This window comes from Psittacula echo (assembly GCF_963264785.1).
Source record: "Psittacula echo genome assembly, chromosome: 7".
Taxonomy (NCBI): domain Eukaryota; kingdom Metazoa; phylum Chordata; class Aves; order Psittaciformes; family Psittacidae; genus Psittacula; species Psittacula echo.
In genome coordinates, this window is record NC_137740.1 from 52,063,684 (window position 1) to 52,077,464 (window position 13,781).

The 13,781-nt window shown below is 38.1% G+C and overlaps 1 protein-coding gene across 1 annotated transcript in view; it reads right to left on the reverse strand.

The window, feature by feature from the left end:
• Positions 1–13,781, reverse strand: part of COL24A1 (collagen type XXIV alpha 1 chain) — a gene marked incomplete at both ends in the record, with an annotated part of 135,486 nt that overhangs the window by 98,872 nt on the left and 22,833 nt on the right. The window contains 4 exons of the mRNA XM_080624318.1: positions 29–73; positions 6,226–6,279; positions 8,406–8,459; positions 10,670–10,723. Coding sequence (XP_080480444.1) covers positions 29–73; positions 6,226–6,279; positions 8,406–8,459; positions 10,670–10,723 — 207 coding nt within the window. The remainder of the gene's footprint in view (positions 1–28; positions 74–6,225; positions 6,280–8,405; positions 8,460–10,669; positions 10,724–13,781) is intronic.

Genomic DNA, 13,781 nt, shown 5'->3' on the forward strand with positions numbered 1-13,781 from the left:
TATAATGCACTAAGCTTTGAACACTTACCTGCTCACCCTGAGGCCCTTGCAGTCCCACGTAACCCTTAAGACCCTGCAGGTAGAGAAACAGGTAAGTGATAAACACAGTTAAACACACAAAATGGACAATTTTTTCCCTACTCCAAACTCCCTTTATCAAGAAAAAGTTATCCTGACTCATTTGCCTGCAGCATTAGTGGTTTACATTTAGCAGCTCATATGAAAGCTGAGTTAGAGAAAAGGAGTAAGAAATCTTCAATGCAGTCTAGAAAATCCATAAGTATCAGTATGCTTGAAGACAGCTCCAGACTTGTACTCTTTTAAACGAATGAGTACATGGGATGCTGTCGCCAGTTACTGATGAAACTGAAGAACTGGATTTCATACACTGCATTCCCCCATTTCGAATCCTTGCCATGATGGCCTTTCTGAACAAGGCAGTTCAGAAGGGGTATAAGTAGAGGGTCATCCCAGCCTGTATTACGACACCCACACGACAAACAGACCTTCCAGAGCACATGATACCTCTTTTTAAAATTAACATAGAACAAATTCCAGCCCTTATATTACAGAATTTATACCGGTAGGGAGAATAGCCTGCTCCGCATCCCAGACCTCTTCCCTATGGTGCTGGAATCATGAAGCTGTCAAACTTCACTCCCTGTGCATTTCTCAGCTCTTAAATTAAAAACAGAATTAAAAATAGAGCTGGAACCTGCAATCTGCAACAGTGCACTTGAAAGAGGAACCTTCTTCTTGGATGTCTTTGCGCTAAACATACCCAGACAAGCTGGCCTAAAAGGGAGGCTGTTAGCAGTCGCATGATTGATGCAGAAGCCAAGTATCTGGTCTCCACATCTCTTGCAAGAGGTACTGGGAATATGTAAGTTCCAAAAGCTGCAGCTTGAAAGGGAAAGACCAAACCAATCCCTATTCTGGACAGAAATCTATCATAAAATTGGCCTTAAAGACATTGATTGAGTAGCGGGAGTGTCTTGGCTGATGTCAAACATCTGGCTGCCTTGTGGCATGATGATACTCATTAGAAGAGACTTGAGACCCACTGTAATAAGAAGGAATTCTGCAACTGATCTCAGCAGATCAGGTATCCCAAATCTTTTAATAAGCTACTGCATGACCACAAGAGTATTTCTGCATGAAATTAATTTTATTATCATATACAAAATTAAAAGATGGAATAATATTGCTTGCTGATAGATAATTTTAGACAATAGAAGACCATATATGTAAGGCTTCAAAATTTGACCTTTGCTATTACAGGCTATTTGAGGAATCTTGATCCAGAACAACTCATTAAGAAACCTAAAGGCTTCATTTACTCAAAACCCAACAAACCATGCGTATCCTTTCATTTTGCTTATCATGCGCAGAGCATTGTTGGTTTGCAAAATTGTAGTGCATCCTTGCTTCAATCCTTTCCTGTAGCTTAAGTAATTTATATGTTATCTTGTATGTAAGGAAGCAGGTCTGTCCTGCTGTTGGGGAGAGTGTGAGAGTGGTGGAACAAAATAGCTGTAACACAGATAGCCAGGAGCTGAAATTCAACAAACTAGTTAATATGATATATCCCAATTTACTACATTAATGCTTGTCTAAAATCAGATTTTTTTTATTGAATTGCTAAAGCAGAACTTAGATGCCAGCGTAGGCCAGTAACTCATCTTTAGCTTTCAAAATGTGCCTCAATGCCATGTATTTTTTTATCTCCCAGCCCACTCTGCATTTCATGAGTTTTAATCATTTCAGACCTTTATCCTCTCTGTTTAAACAATCAACTAAAGTAGGTGTTGCTGTAAGAGATCTCTCAGTAGTTTATCATTTCTGTACAAGGAGAGAAGGAAAACAAATGCTGCTCTACACAGAAACAATCACAGAGAAGTTTATCACAATTTCTTTTCAAAGTGGATCAGTTTAACTGATTAACATCTGTATGGGCAGTTTCAAAAGAAGGCACACAAGGAACTGTGAGCTTAAGAAGGATGACTGATAACTGGTGTGCATGTTTCTACACAACAGCATCTCACTTCTGCCAGAGGAAAACTGCTCTGAAATCATATTTTAGAATCACATGCCCATATTCTTATTCAGAGCTTACACAGCCTTAATTCATTCTGACTTACTTAATGCTGGTTGGGAATGAAGTTAAACTATGCTAAAGTGAGTATCACCCCAAAGAGAAAGTTTTCGCTTAGGGTTTTCCCCTTCCTGTGACTTACTAATCCTTTTAAAATTCTTCGGTTTTTAGTAGCTTGGGTTTGTATTCTTGAGCTTACCCATTAAATAAGACCCAGTTTGCTCTGAGCTATGATGAAAGTAAACAAGAATGCAAGTTCATATGTGCTTGTTTGATAAATTAAATACCTCCCAATTTCTAATGAAGATTAATGCTCTGATTTCAAAGCTCAATGTGGAAGAGAAAGGTTTGAGGTGCTCAACTACAGAAATACAGACTTGAAGCACATCACAAAAACACAGCAAGATGCAAGAATACTTAGGACTGCGTGAGACAAAAAAGCTTTACCACCAACTAATACGACTCAGACGAGACTTAAGTGTCTGACTTCTACCATATGCCTATCACAGTGGGACCCAGACTGAGTGAAGCCTGTATATATTAAAATGTACATGTTAAATTGTAACAGCAAGGACTGTTAAGCCAAGTTTTTCCATCTTACTGGTGCCCACTGTGTTTTACTAGAATTTCTATGCATTTGTTATTAAAATACATCTGGCACAACACCAGCAACTTTGCTAGAGAGCCAAGAGGTTTTCTGTAACGTTTAAAAATCAGTAGGTGAAGTGTTATACCTAATGCTACAACACTATATATAGCCTTCAGCTATACAGAAATACTAATCTACGGAAAGTGACAGAAAAGTCACTGCATTACACAGGTACTATAGTCGTTCTCATGTATTGGCATGATCCCAGGCAAATTAATGTTCAGGAGTACTGTCCTTTGGATGACAATCTATCCACCAGTACCCTGGCTAGCACAACCAAGTACTTGCTTGTCTGTACAGTGAAGAAGGCCTTTTTTTGGAGATGGGAAAGGAAGGAGCTTCTGCTCTGTGAGGTCTCTGGACTGATAAAAGTTTTGAGTGCTGGTTTAGAGATGGTCCTGTCAAGACAGCTTCAGATAGGAGATCATGCAACTGCTCTGGAAACAGCACTCTCCTTAGACTAATACTCATTTCCTGCCATTGCTTCTCTGCTTCAAAAGATGCCTGAAAGAAATACAGCACTAAACACTTCACAAACATGCAATTTTGTGTTCTTAGGCTAAAACAAATTTGGAACCCTACCCTGAGCAAAACTTGGCTTTCTGTAGCGTGTGTGACAGGCATGAGAAATATGGCATATTTTACATGCAACCCCAAGGACGCGTACTCCGACACATGGCATGTAATGAAAAATGAAGTCAATCACAATAATCTGTTCCCAGAGTCCCAATTATTAACATATGTTTGGTTTGCCATCTCACTAAAAAAACCCCATAGATTCTCAGCTTTTTATGAAGAAACACACCATTTTACAATTCCAATCCAAAACAGTAGTTTTCTAGTGCTGTTCTATTCCATTGAGGGCCTCAAAATCTCTCAAAAGTCATTTTTGTCAAAAAAAGTGAAAACAATAAAGACACTTGTCTCAAATTTCCACAACATATGTTTTTGTATAAGCACCAAATAACGCTGCACAGGAAATTCAGGATCAGGCAAATCCTGATTAGAAAACTTGTTCAACACAGTTTCTTCCACAGCCACCCCATAAGGGGGAAATCAGGCCCAGTGGAAGGCAGCAGGCATTGAAGCACACCCTCCACTTCAGCTCTCCATAGTCACCACTCCAGTTAATGAGAAATGGAAGATTAATTAAATAAATAAAACCCATCAAATTTCTAGGTCTTACAGGAAAACATTGACAAAAGTCAGTATGACAACAAACAATCGCTGTGAAACAAACACAGATCTGTATTACACTATAAAGATAACTGGAAGAACACTAGAGATTTTATTCATTATCAAATATCTCACTGCTTAGAAACTGCTCAGTTAACACAAGCCGACCATCAAAACTAAGTAGAATTTGAGGCACCATTAACTCACACGTAGGATTTTTTTATCTCCCTTTTTGCCTGGATGAGAAAGAGTATCAGAAATATGCTATTTATTCAATACCATAGCAATTCCCTGGTAGTGCTGGGGTACAAAACAAAAATGGAAGTAGCTATTTTTCTGCAGTTTTTTTCTTGTAGTTGGTTTATTTCACAGCTACTTGTGCTCACATTCCTTTGAAAATAACTTCTGAGATCACAATGAGCTAACAGTGTGAATTACTTATATATATTGAAATAACTATTTTATTTACACATATTGAAAAGCAGTAACTAAAGATAATTACTTAAAACAAATTGTGGGCTTGTCATTAAGAAAACAAGTGTGAAACACTTTAAACTTTTTAAAGATCTAGGGTGTTCAAAAGCTGGTATTCTTACAGTCTGGGTCAGGCAGAAGTTATCTTAAGCATGGTTCTAGTTAATGTCTGATGTGTACAACATGGAAACAGAGATTAAAACTCCACGGATCAAGTGAGCACTATTCTCCTGAGTCTCTAATCCTCAAGGGAGGAGTGAATTCTTGTGGCAGGAGGAGAGCAGGATGGCCACAAGATATCCCTTGTCCCCAAATATCAGCCCTGTCATCCAGAACAAGTGACAGCTGCTTCCCATCTAAAAAGCTTTAGAACAAAACCTACTTTGCTTTCAGAACAAAACTATAAGCCTGCTGAAATAAGAAAGCACGGTATTTTGGAACCTCAAGGTGTTCCAAGATCAGCAGATACAAAAGCTATCAGTGTATAGGCTTGTAGGTTAATCCTCAACAGAGGCAATGCAAATTCTTGTCACAGCTATAAATTTTTGCAGTTCATAGAACTGAGAGCCACATGTGGGGCAAAATAAATGTAGCACTCCTGCTGGTGTTAATATCAGCGATACCTTCCTTTTCTGGTCACACTGTTACCGTGTTTGGGTCAATTCTACAAATGAATGACTAGACTAAAATATCAAAACTGCCATACACTTTAAGCTCAAGACAATGTTGATTGAAGCCATCTTAAAATGTAACACCGAATATAAATTGCGTTGCAGGGCCATTTTTCTTTTGTTTCAATAGCAGGCAAGAATTAAACGAACATTCCTTCTCTGTGTCAAAAATTAAGGCAAAAAAATACCATGGCCTCCATTTCTAACAATTCATTCCATCCTCCTGATGAACAGTTTACAATTGCCTTTAGCGTTACATACTGCTTCAAATTTCTGCTGCGCTATCTGTTCTCCATGTTTTTCTATTACATTTGCAACACCAAACTATCTTCTTCAAAGGCAGCATTTAAAAGTACTTTCCCTCCAGCTTTCTTGCTGATTTTTGCTACCTCACCAGTTTGTCACCATCTCACTAATCAGAGCAGCCTTGTAGACTGGGTGAATTCTCATTCCAAATAAACTATATTCACTCCCTCAATTATTCTGTGCTCTTCTTAAGGTTGTCTGATTTCCCTTATTGACATCCTTTGTGTTCCCTTTCAAAAACTACCTGTATGCCTTATGCTTTCCTGTGTACGTAAGACTGCCACAATTTGGGTATATTTCTTAAATGCAGTGTGGCACCTGACATTTCTCATATTAAAACATGTCATGTTATGTGGCATTCAAAATTGGAACTTATTCCACCTGAGTTCTATTTTAGCAAATCTGGCAGACATTTGGAAAAAAGAAAGTATATCAGCGCAGAAATACTGAGCACATGATCCCATGGACTTTATTCTATACTACAAAATACATAATACAGAAAAAGAAATTAAAAACCTACTATTGAAAATTGAATAAAATTGATTTAAAAATGGCTGTATCTCACAGGCAAGCTTATCTTTCCTACTATCTATTCTCTTTGAGCAGGGGCATGCCATGCCTTTTGAAGAATACCAACCTAAGCAACTGTGACTTGCATTCTATTGCGATATCACTTAATTTAGTTGCATGGGAAGGTTTTGCACTGTTTGCCCTGGTGCCTGACACAATAGACAGGTCACAGCACCAACAGCAGGTCCAAAGCCCTTCTGTCACCTCATAATCAGCACACATCCACCTAGTGGCCACTGATTTGTGCCACAGAGGGTTACACAATAATAGAAACAGAATCTTACCTTTTGGCCTTTGATCCCAGGTGGGCCTGGAAAGCCTATGGGGCCTGGATCACCCTGTATAACAAAAGCATGTAGGATCACTATGTCTCACTGGAACATGACACAGGGCTATAAACATGTAAGGCTCCATATCTTCTTTGCATTCTTGGACATTCGGTAAAAGTAACAGCTAATGTTGTTTGATCAGGCATAGATTTTTTTAAATTTTATTGTTTTTTTAAGAGGCATAAAATTGAAAAGACAACAGTTCCTCAACTGCAACCACCTGGTGCAATGTGCATGCTCCTGCATCATACAACATGGCCAAATCATGGCTGGAATAGACTTAGTTCACAATCTCACATTTACTTTTAGCCAACATAAATGGAAGTGAAAAGCTATACAATTCTTGAAGTAACCCCTTCTTTAGAAGTGAGTGGTTTCACCTCAAATAACTAAATGTATATAACTATTACTGTTTATTGTTTGTGTTCCTGTTATGCCAACAATCCTCAACCAGAAATCAGAGCACCGTTATGGTACATATACTGCCTAAAAACATGGTGTAAACCTACTCTGTGTAAAAGACAACACAAAATATGCATATAGACAAAGGTGTTATGCTGGCATAGGGCTTACAGGCATAGAGCAATTCTCATTCAAGTTCTTTAAGCGTGCAACTACACGATGGTGTGAATAAGAATTAGAGCATACTGAATGCTAGGGAGATGGAAAAAAGGTGCATTTTTATCTGGTTTTTGCAGATGGGGGAGGAGAGAAGGTTGTTTTGGTTCTTTTTTCTTTGCTCAGGACTGACAGTGAAGAGACTCTTTCAGGATTAGTGCTCAAATTCAAATTCAGTGAGTCAAGGGACAGATCCGCAAAGCGAGTTATCATCAAAGTAAATTCAAGCCCATTTCTCAGGGTGAGCAAATTTGACTTGCACGAAAAATTAAGAACCTAAAATAGTGAGAACTGTAAAAATGCATATCAGTCCCATAGTTTTTTGATTATAGATGCATCTTACATGTACTTAGGTGTAGGTCATACATATACATGGGTGGGCTTTAGACTGCTCTATGGAAGCCTGGGCTTATGCCAAAGAATATTAGCTTGAGTTTCATCTAGACACACAGAGCTGCCAACACTATGATTAGATTGCCAAAAGCAAAAGTTGGTTCGATTAGAATAATATTGCTATTTCTACTAAAGCTACACTTAATTGTCTTATCAGTGTATCAACAGACACATTTCTGAATTCTGCTCAGCAGCTCTTTAACATCGAAAACATATTTGTGAATTTTAGGGTTTGATGAAATGTATGCATTAAAAACAAATAATTGATTATATGTACATCAGCAGCTAGTAAACAAAAGCTATTTGCTAATGCTTGCTTCATTATGGATATTGGTCCTTGAGTCCTACAGTGCTTTCTACTTAGCACAAACATCCCACAATTGAACTACTAGCAAATGCTCTTAATAAAACCTAGCATAAATACAAGGTATTCTAAAAGATATAGCGTAGGTAACACACTACAATGAAAACAAGCAAATACATTTTCAGTATTATCACATTCATTATAAAGTCTCATACATGGTCAGTAGATTTGTGATCTAAAAATGAAAGACACAAGCTTCCAAGCCCACAAGTTCTATGAAGAACCATTTTAAATACTTATACTCAAATATTTTTGGCAGAGAGAGCAAACACTGGTTTGGCTAAAGCAGGAAATACCTGAAGTGAAAGGACAAATCTTAGCATCAAGAGTCTGTTAAGAAAGTGGTTAAATATAACACAACACACAATAATGCGTACACTTGTCATCACCAGATTTTACCTTAAACAACTGTCTGAACTAATTGCAACGTACTAAAGAAAACTGGAATCTGCACTTCGTTACACTAGGGTGAACTGAAATCAATTACACTGTTCTAAAAGTACATCTTTTAAAATTGTTTTCTTTCATTTTTATAAGTGAAATCAGTATATTATTTAAGTTTCAGCTTTGACTATAGCTTTTATTTTCTCTGTCTCATTATTTGTGCCTGCACTGGCCAGCCTCACATAATCGTCAAAATACACCAGCATCACAGTAAATACAAAGTATTGTCCTGCTATAGGTTGTCTGAATATTAACCAAGACTTCAACAAAAGAATAGGACAGACAAAACATTTCTCTATAACTAAGAAAATATTACCTTTTCTCCACGTTTTGCCTGTCCTGGAGAGAATCCTGGGTCTCCTTTAGGGCCCTGTTGCAGAGAAATTGAGCACATTAATATTATCAGGGAAGATAGTTTTGAATAATATATGCAAAACAAGTGTTTTCAACTATTACAGCAAGAGGAGGGGAAATGTTCATATAAAATGTACTCGTTATTGCAGATTTTTTCTCACAACTTTTTCAACTAAGAACAAAATATAATAGTGTGAGTTTGCATTAAAATACGATTCACATTTTCCAAATTTCATAATCAAAGAATGGTTAGAGATGGAAGGAAGCTTAAAGCTTATCTAGTTACAACCCACAACCAATGGCAGGAACACCTTCCACTAGACCAGGTTTCTCCAAGCCCTATCCAACCCGGCCTCAAACACCGCCAGGGATGGGGCAGCCACAGCTTCTTTTGGCAACCTGCTCCAGAGCCCCACCACCCTTACAGTGAAACACTTACTGTTTAAGATATAACCTATTACTCTTTGTCCTATTGCTACAGTTCCTCTTCATTATTTTTAATCTAAAAAAATAAACAGCCATTGTTATGCATGGCCTTCAGCAGTGGATCAAGAACATGTCACCACAGGTCAAAATGTGAGGATATAAAGCACTTCATTATTTAACCTATGTAACACTATAGTTTACTGAGAACAATGCCAGAATCCACAAACAAGATTTTTTTCAACTAAACCACTTTTCAGAAAGCCAGGAATGCAGCCAACCCTCATGAATACTTCTGTATTACTTTAAAAACACCCTCCAACTGTTTATCAGGAACTAAATGCCAATTAAACATCAGCTATCAGTTGGAACTACTAGATTATGCTCCGGGCTAGATACCATAATACAAAGGCATTAGCCAATGTTGTTCAATGCTTCAAAAGCAAGTCCGTAAGTGATGGTTCAATACAGCAGGGAAAATGCATGCAACTCAAAGGCAGAATAAAATTCTACATTAATTTACTGCCAGAAAATAGTGGCAACTTGTCTGCGATGTTTTAAGATCAAACAGAAGTGTTCTGTCTCAGTTTGCGTGGTTGGTGTTGGTCAACTGGTCAAACCGGTTAGCACCTAACTAATTTTTTATTTAAAATGTTTCAGAATATACTTGTATTGAAAGGATAATTTACAGTCTAACAGAAATGAAAGAGATCACCAAGCACCTAGGAATATACACATATGTATTTTTTATAAACATATAAAATATCTATAAACACAAGCACACATGATTCCTTCTATTCTTAAAATCATGGAGACAGCTACAAAACTGATTGGAATTATGATCCAGTGGAGGAGAAAATACATTATAAAACAAGCCCTAGGAGTAATTGGTTACAATTATTTACCCAGCAATGTATTCTACTACACAGCCAGTGTAAATATAGTAAAAATTAATTATGAATCTCAAAGTTTACCTGTTCTTACAGAACTAGATAATAACAAAGCACACACAAAACCCAGGGTGACTTTGTTTTACAGTGTTTGACACTGAAATTAAATTTCTTTTTATGTCCTCAAGCAGTTTTTAACACCTGTCATGACACGTCAGATTCCTGCAATTAGGAATCGTACTAAAATCATAGTTGCCGCTGTTTTTTTCCTAACGTATCTATCAAATTGTTCAAACTAAATATGAGTTGAAGGCATTCTCCAACTGCACAAATCTGTCAAGTCTATTTAAAGGGCCTATGTCACACAAGTTGGAAGGGTTTTATCTGAGCTTCCAGTCTAGTATTTTGCCTTTGGTTTTATCCATCACATCCATAAATCTTCAGAAAATTATTCTAACATATTAATCACATGACAATGTCAGAAATATTAGAATATTTAAATATCACAGCCTGGGCATTGACCAAAAAAAAAAAAAAAAAAAAAAAGGAAAAAAGCCGATGCAAAAAGGTTACAGCAATTAAATGTTTATTCTACTTAAATTCAAGTTTATCAAAGAGGCCGAGCTGATTTATAGGAACTCTTTTGGGAAGTACAGACTACTAACAGGGATAATAGTTTCCAAGTCATCATTCTGCACACAGAGGGGTTTCCCCACCCTGAATAAACTGTTATTTTGTGTTGATTTGACGTTCAATTTAATTTATTTAATTAAAATATATTTATACTAACAGTCTCTATCTGTGAACCAAAGAAGGTCAATTGCTTCTATTACAGGCAACAATTCTGGGGCTTCCAAAAAGTAATTAATAAGTTCATTTGTTTACATGGCAACATGGATAAATATTAACTCACCTTTGGACCTGGCAATCCTGGCAAACCTGGATTACCATGTGGTCCTGGAATACCCTGTAAAACAAACAAGCAAGGAGGAGTGGGATTATTCAATACTCCAGTGAACAAGCGTGAACAGTTTGCAGAGAATCATTTACTGCATCATTGATGCTTTTAGAAGTGCTGGTTAGGATTTTCAAAAGAATCTTGAGAAAAATCTTGCTCAAAAATTTAAAGTTGAGTATTTCCGTTTATTTTAAAATCTCAGTTTCTATTGTCTTCTCAAATATTCCTTAACAGTCACTGCAGTGTTGCTCTGCAGCTACAAAACTTGGAGGCATGGGATAAAAATCAGAAAAATAACATTCTGAGGTACCCAGCTATACACTGCAAAGAGAAAGAAGTGGACCAGTTCTCAGCGACTTAAAAAATGACTCAAGGCATTGTATTCCACTTCCTGTAAACAAATCACAAAAACCTTTCACCAACCTGATTCTCCTTCAGCCAGTGTAGAAAATGCCCTTGCTACTAAAAGAGTTGAATTTAAATCATTCCAGAAACAGATTGGGCTACCAGGACTATCTATGCCTTCCAGGATAAGTGTCTGTTCCTGCAGTACACTCAGCAATCCTCACTCCTTGACAAACTACACATTAGGGAGTAACAGCTGTCAGCAGCTATTCATCTTCCAAACACTGAAGGACCAAACTAGTGAAATCCTATCCTTGGAAAGTCAGCAACAACGCTTTTATTGAATTCACCAAGGCAAAAATTCCACACAAATAATTAATCCAAATATCAAAAATAATAAGAAGCAGCTTTCTCATATATCCAGAGTTCTAACAACCGATAAACTCAGTGCATGTCTTTCCATCAGATGAGACTGAATTTACCAGTTATACCTTACAGTAGCACTGAAAGCTGTATCTGTTAAGTGTTGCCTTTCACAAATGACAATGTTAACATTACTCCACAGAAACACTAATCCCATGTGCTGTTTGAGAGATTAATTTGCACACTGGCAACTTTGGAGGCACTCTCAGGGATTTAGGAAAAGGAAACAAGTAGGAAGTATCAACGTAGCTGCACTGATGAAGTGGTTCCCAGCTTTTGCAGCTTGCAATGTTACTATCTTGGAGCACAGTGATGCAACGCAGCTGTTGCACAGCTGCAACAGAGGTGAAAATGAGGTGAAATGAGAGGCATCGGGGGCATATCATCTCATTACTAATTCTCAAATTGCTGAAATTTCACTGAAGAAACTCAGAACAAGCCAAGACACTTAGGAAACCTTAACTGTCAAATGTGGACTTCTCTACCCTTGATACTATGCCTGAAGAATCCAAACCATTTGAATCTCTGTCAGGATCAGGTTAAACACACACCCAAGAATCCCTGAAGGTGGCCCAAGCAATGTGGCTCTGCACTCTGCTGCTTCCTTTCAACACCTTGAGTCCAATTTCAGGATCACAAATGACATCTCGTGTAAAGGAACGCAGAAGTCACAGGGTAGACTGGTAGATATGGAAATGAACTTTGCGTCAACAAGGTTTTACGTGCTTTCAGGCTCAAATATCATACCATGTATATTCATCAACTGTACTTGCTTGAATTTATCAGTGTTGTATACATTGGAAAGCACTGACATTTCAAAACCATTTATTTCTTTGATCAAAATATTCCATAGATTTTCTTGGCTCATATAAATATGTGTTTTAAACCCAGAACTACTGGTAAGTATTAGTCTCAGCCATTTCCATACTCTTCCAGACACCTCACTGTAAGTTGTCTCTTCATATTTGAAAGCATATCCTACTCAATAGTTAATCCAGAAGAGTGACACGGTAGAGCTCTGTGCTCTTAAGTACGCCATATCTGTAACAGACCTAAAAAAACCTAAACTAAAACAAAAAAAACCACAAACAAATAAATCCACTCAAAGAAAGAACTGAGCAGGAGAAATCTCACAAACAAGTATGGCTTTAAACATATGGGCAGCCTCCTCTAAACCAAAACCAGCTTCCCAGTTGTGAGGAACTATTTGGTATGTGGGATCCTGTCTCTGATGCCAGACGTACCCTCAACATAAAGAGCTGAGCTGTCAGAATTGCCAGCTCTTACACAGAAGTATAGTTTGAAAAAAGGATCCAAGAAGTCAGGAAGATATGGATGTGAAGGAATGCTTTTCATTTTATACTTCGAAATGTCCCCTCCCTTCCCTCCAACTACTCTAAAGAATCAGTTTGGTTTTCGGCCCCTTTGACCAGTGCATTTTCCTATCCACTCAGGCCAGGTTTTGAAAGCCAGCAAAGCACAGGATGTTCAACACACTATTGAGCAGCAGCTTGTTTAAACATTCCTCAAAGGCTGAGTCAAAGCTCCTCCTACACATCTGCTGAGTGTTCGTATGAACTACTCCCTTATCTCCCACTTGCAATTTGCTTAGGTGAGTGCACACCAGTGATAACCACTTAAATCTCTAAACGCTATGGCCCAACATCACCTACACAGCAAATCCTTAGCTGTTACCTCCAACTGCTCTTCCCCTGGAACCTCTAGAATCAACCACGACCCCACGGACTCATCAACTATCTATTTAGTTATTTTTTGGTACACAATTCTGCAAACACAGATTTACCCTCTTTTGTCCCGTCAACTAGGCCTTGCAGGCTTCTCCCATATTCTTGACAGCTGGGGCACAGGTTTCTGCTCACTGCAGCGAAGCCCATGCTATGTCCCCTGCACAAAGCACGGCTGCTGTCCCTGCTCATGTTGGGGTGTCACACAAAATGAATTCACATTTGCTACTGCAGCTCATTTCTTGGCCAAATTACCCACATATTTATCATCCCTTTTATCAAGCTGCTGTAACACAAGAGACTAAACCAAATCTTTTGTGTCTTTTGTCCCCCATCTCTCTTGCAGTGCTTAAATTTGCATCCACCGCCTGCTCCTCTGTGGCCTGCTCATTCCCCCTCATTCCAAAAACACATGAACATGGTCTTAGGTGGGAGCAGCACGGAAAAATTAAAAGTTAATACTGCGAGCTGCAGAAGTTAGGTACAAATATAACAAAGCTCTGTGTATGTACCCTTACATGGAACTAACTATGCTGCAGGCTCACAGCAGAAAA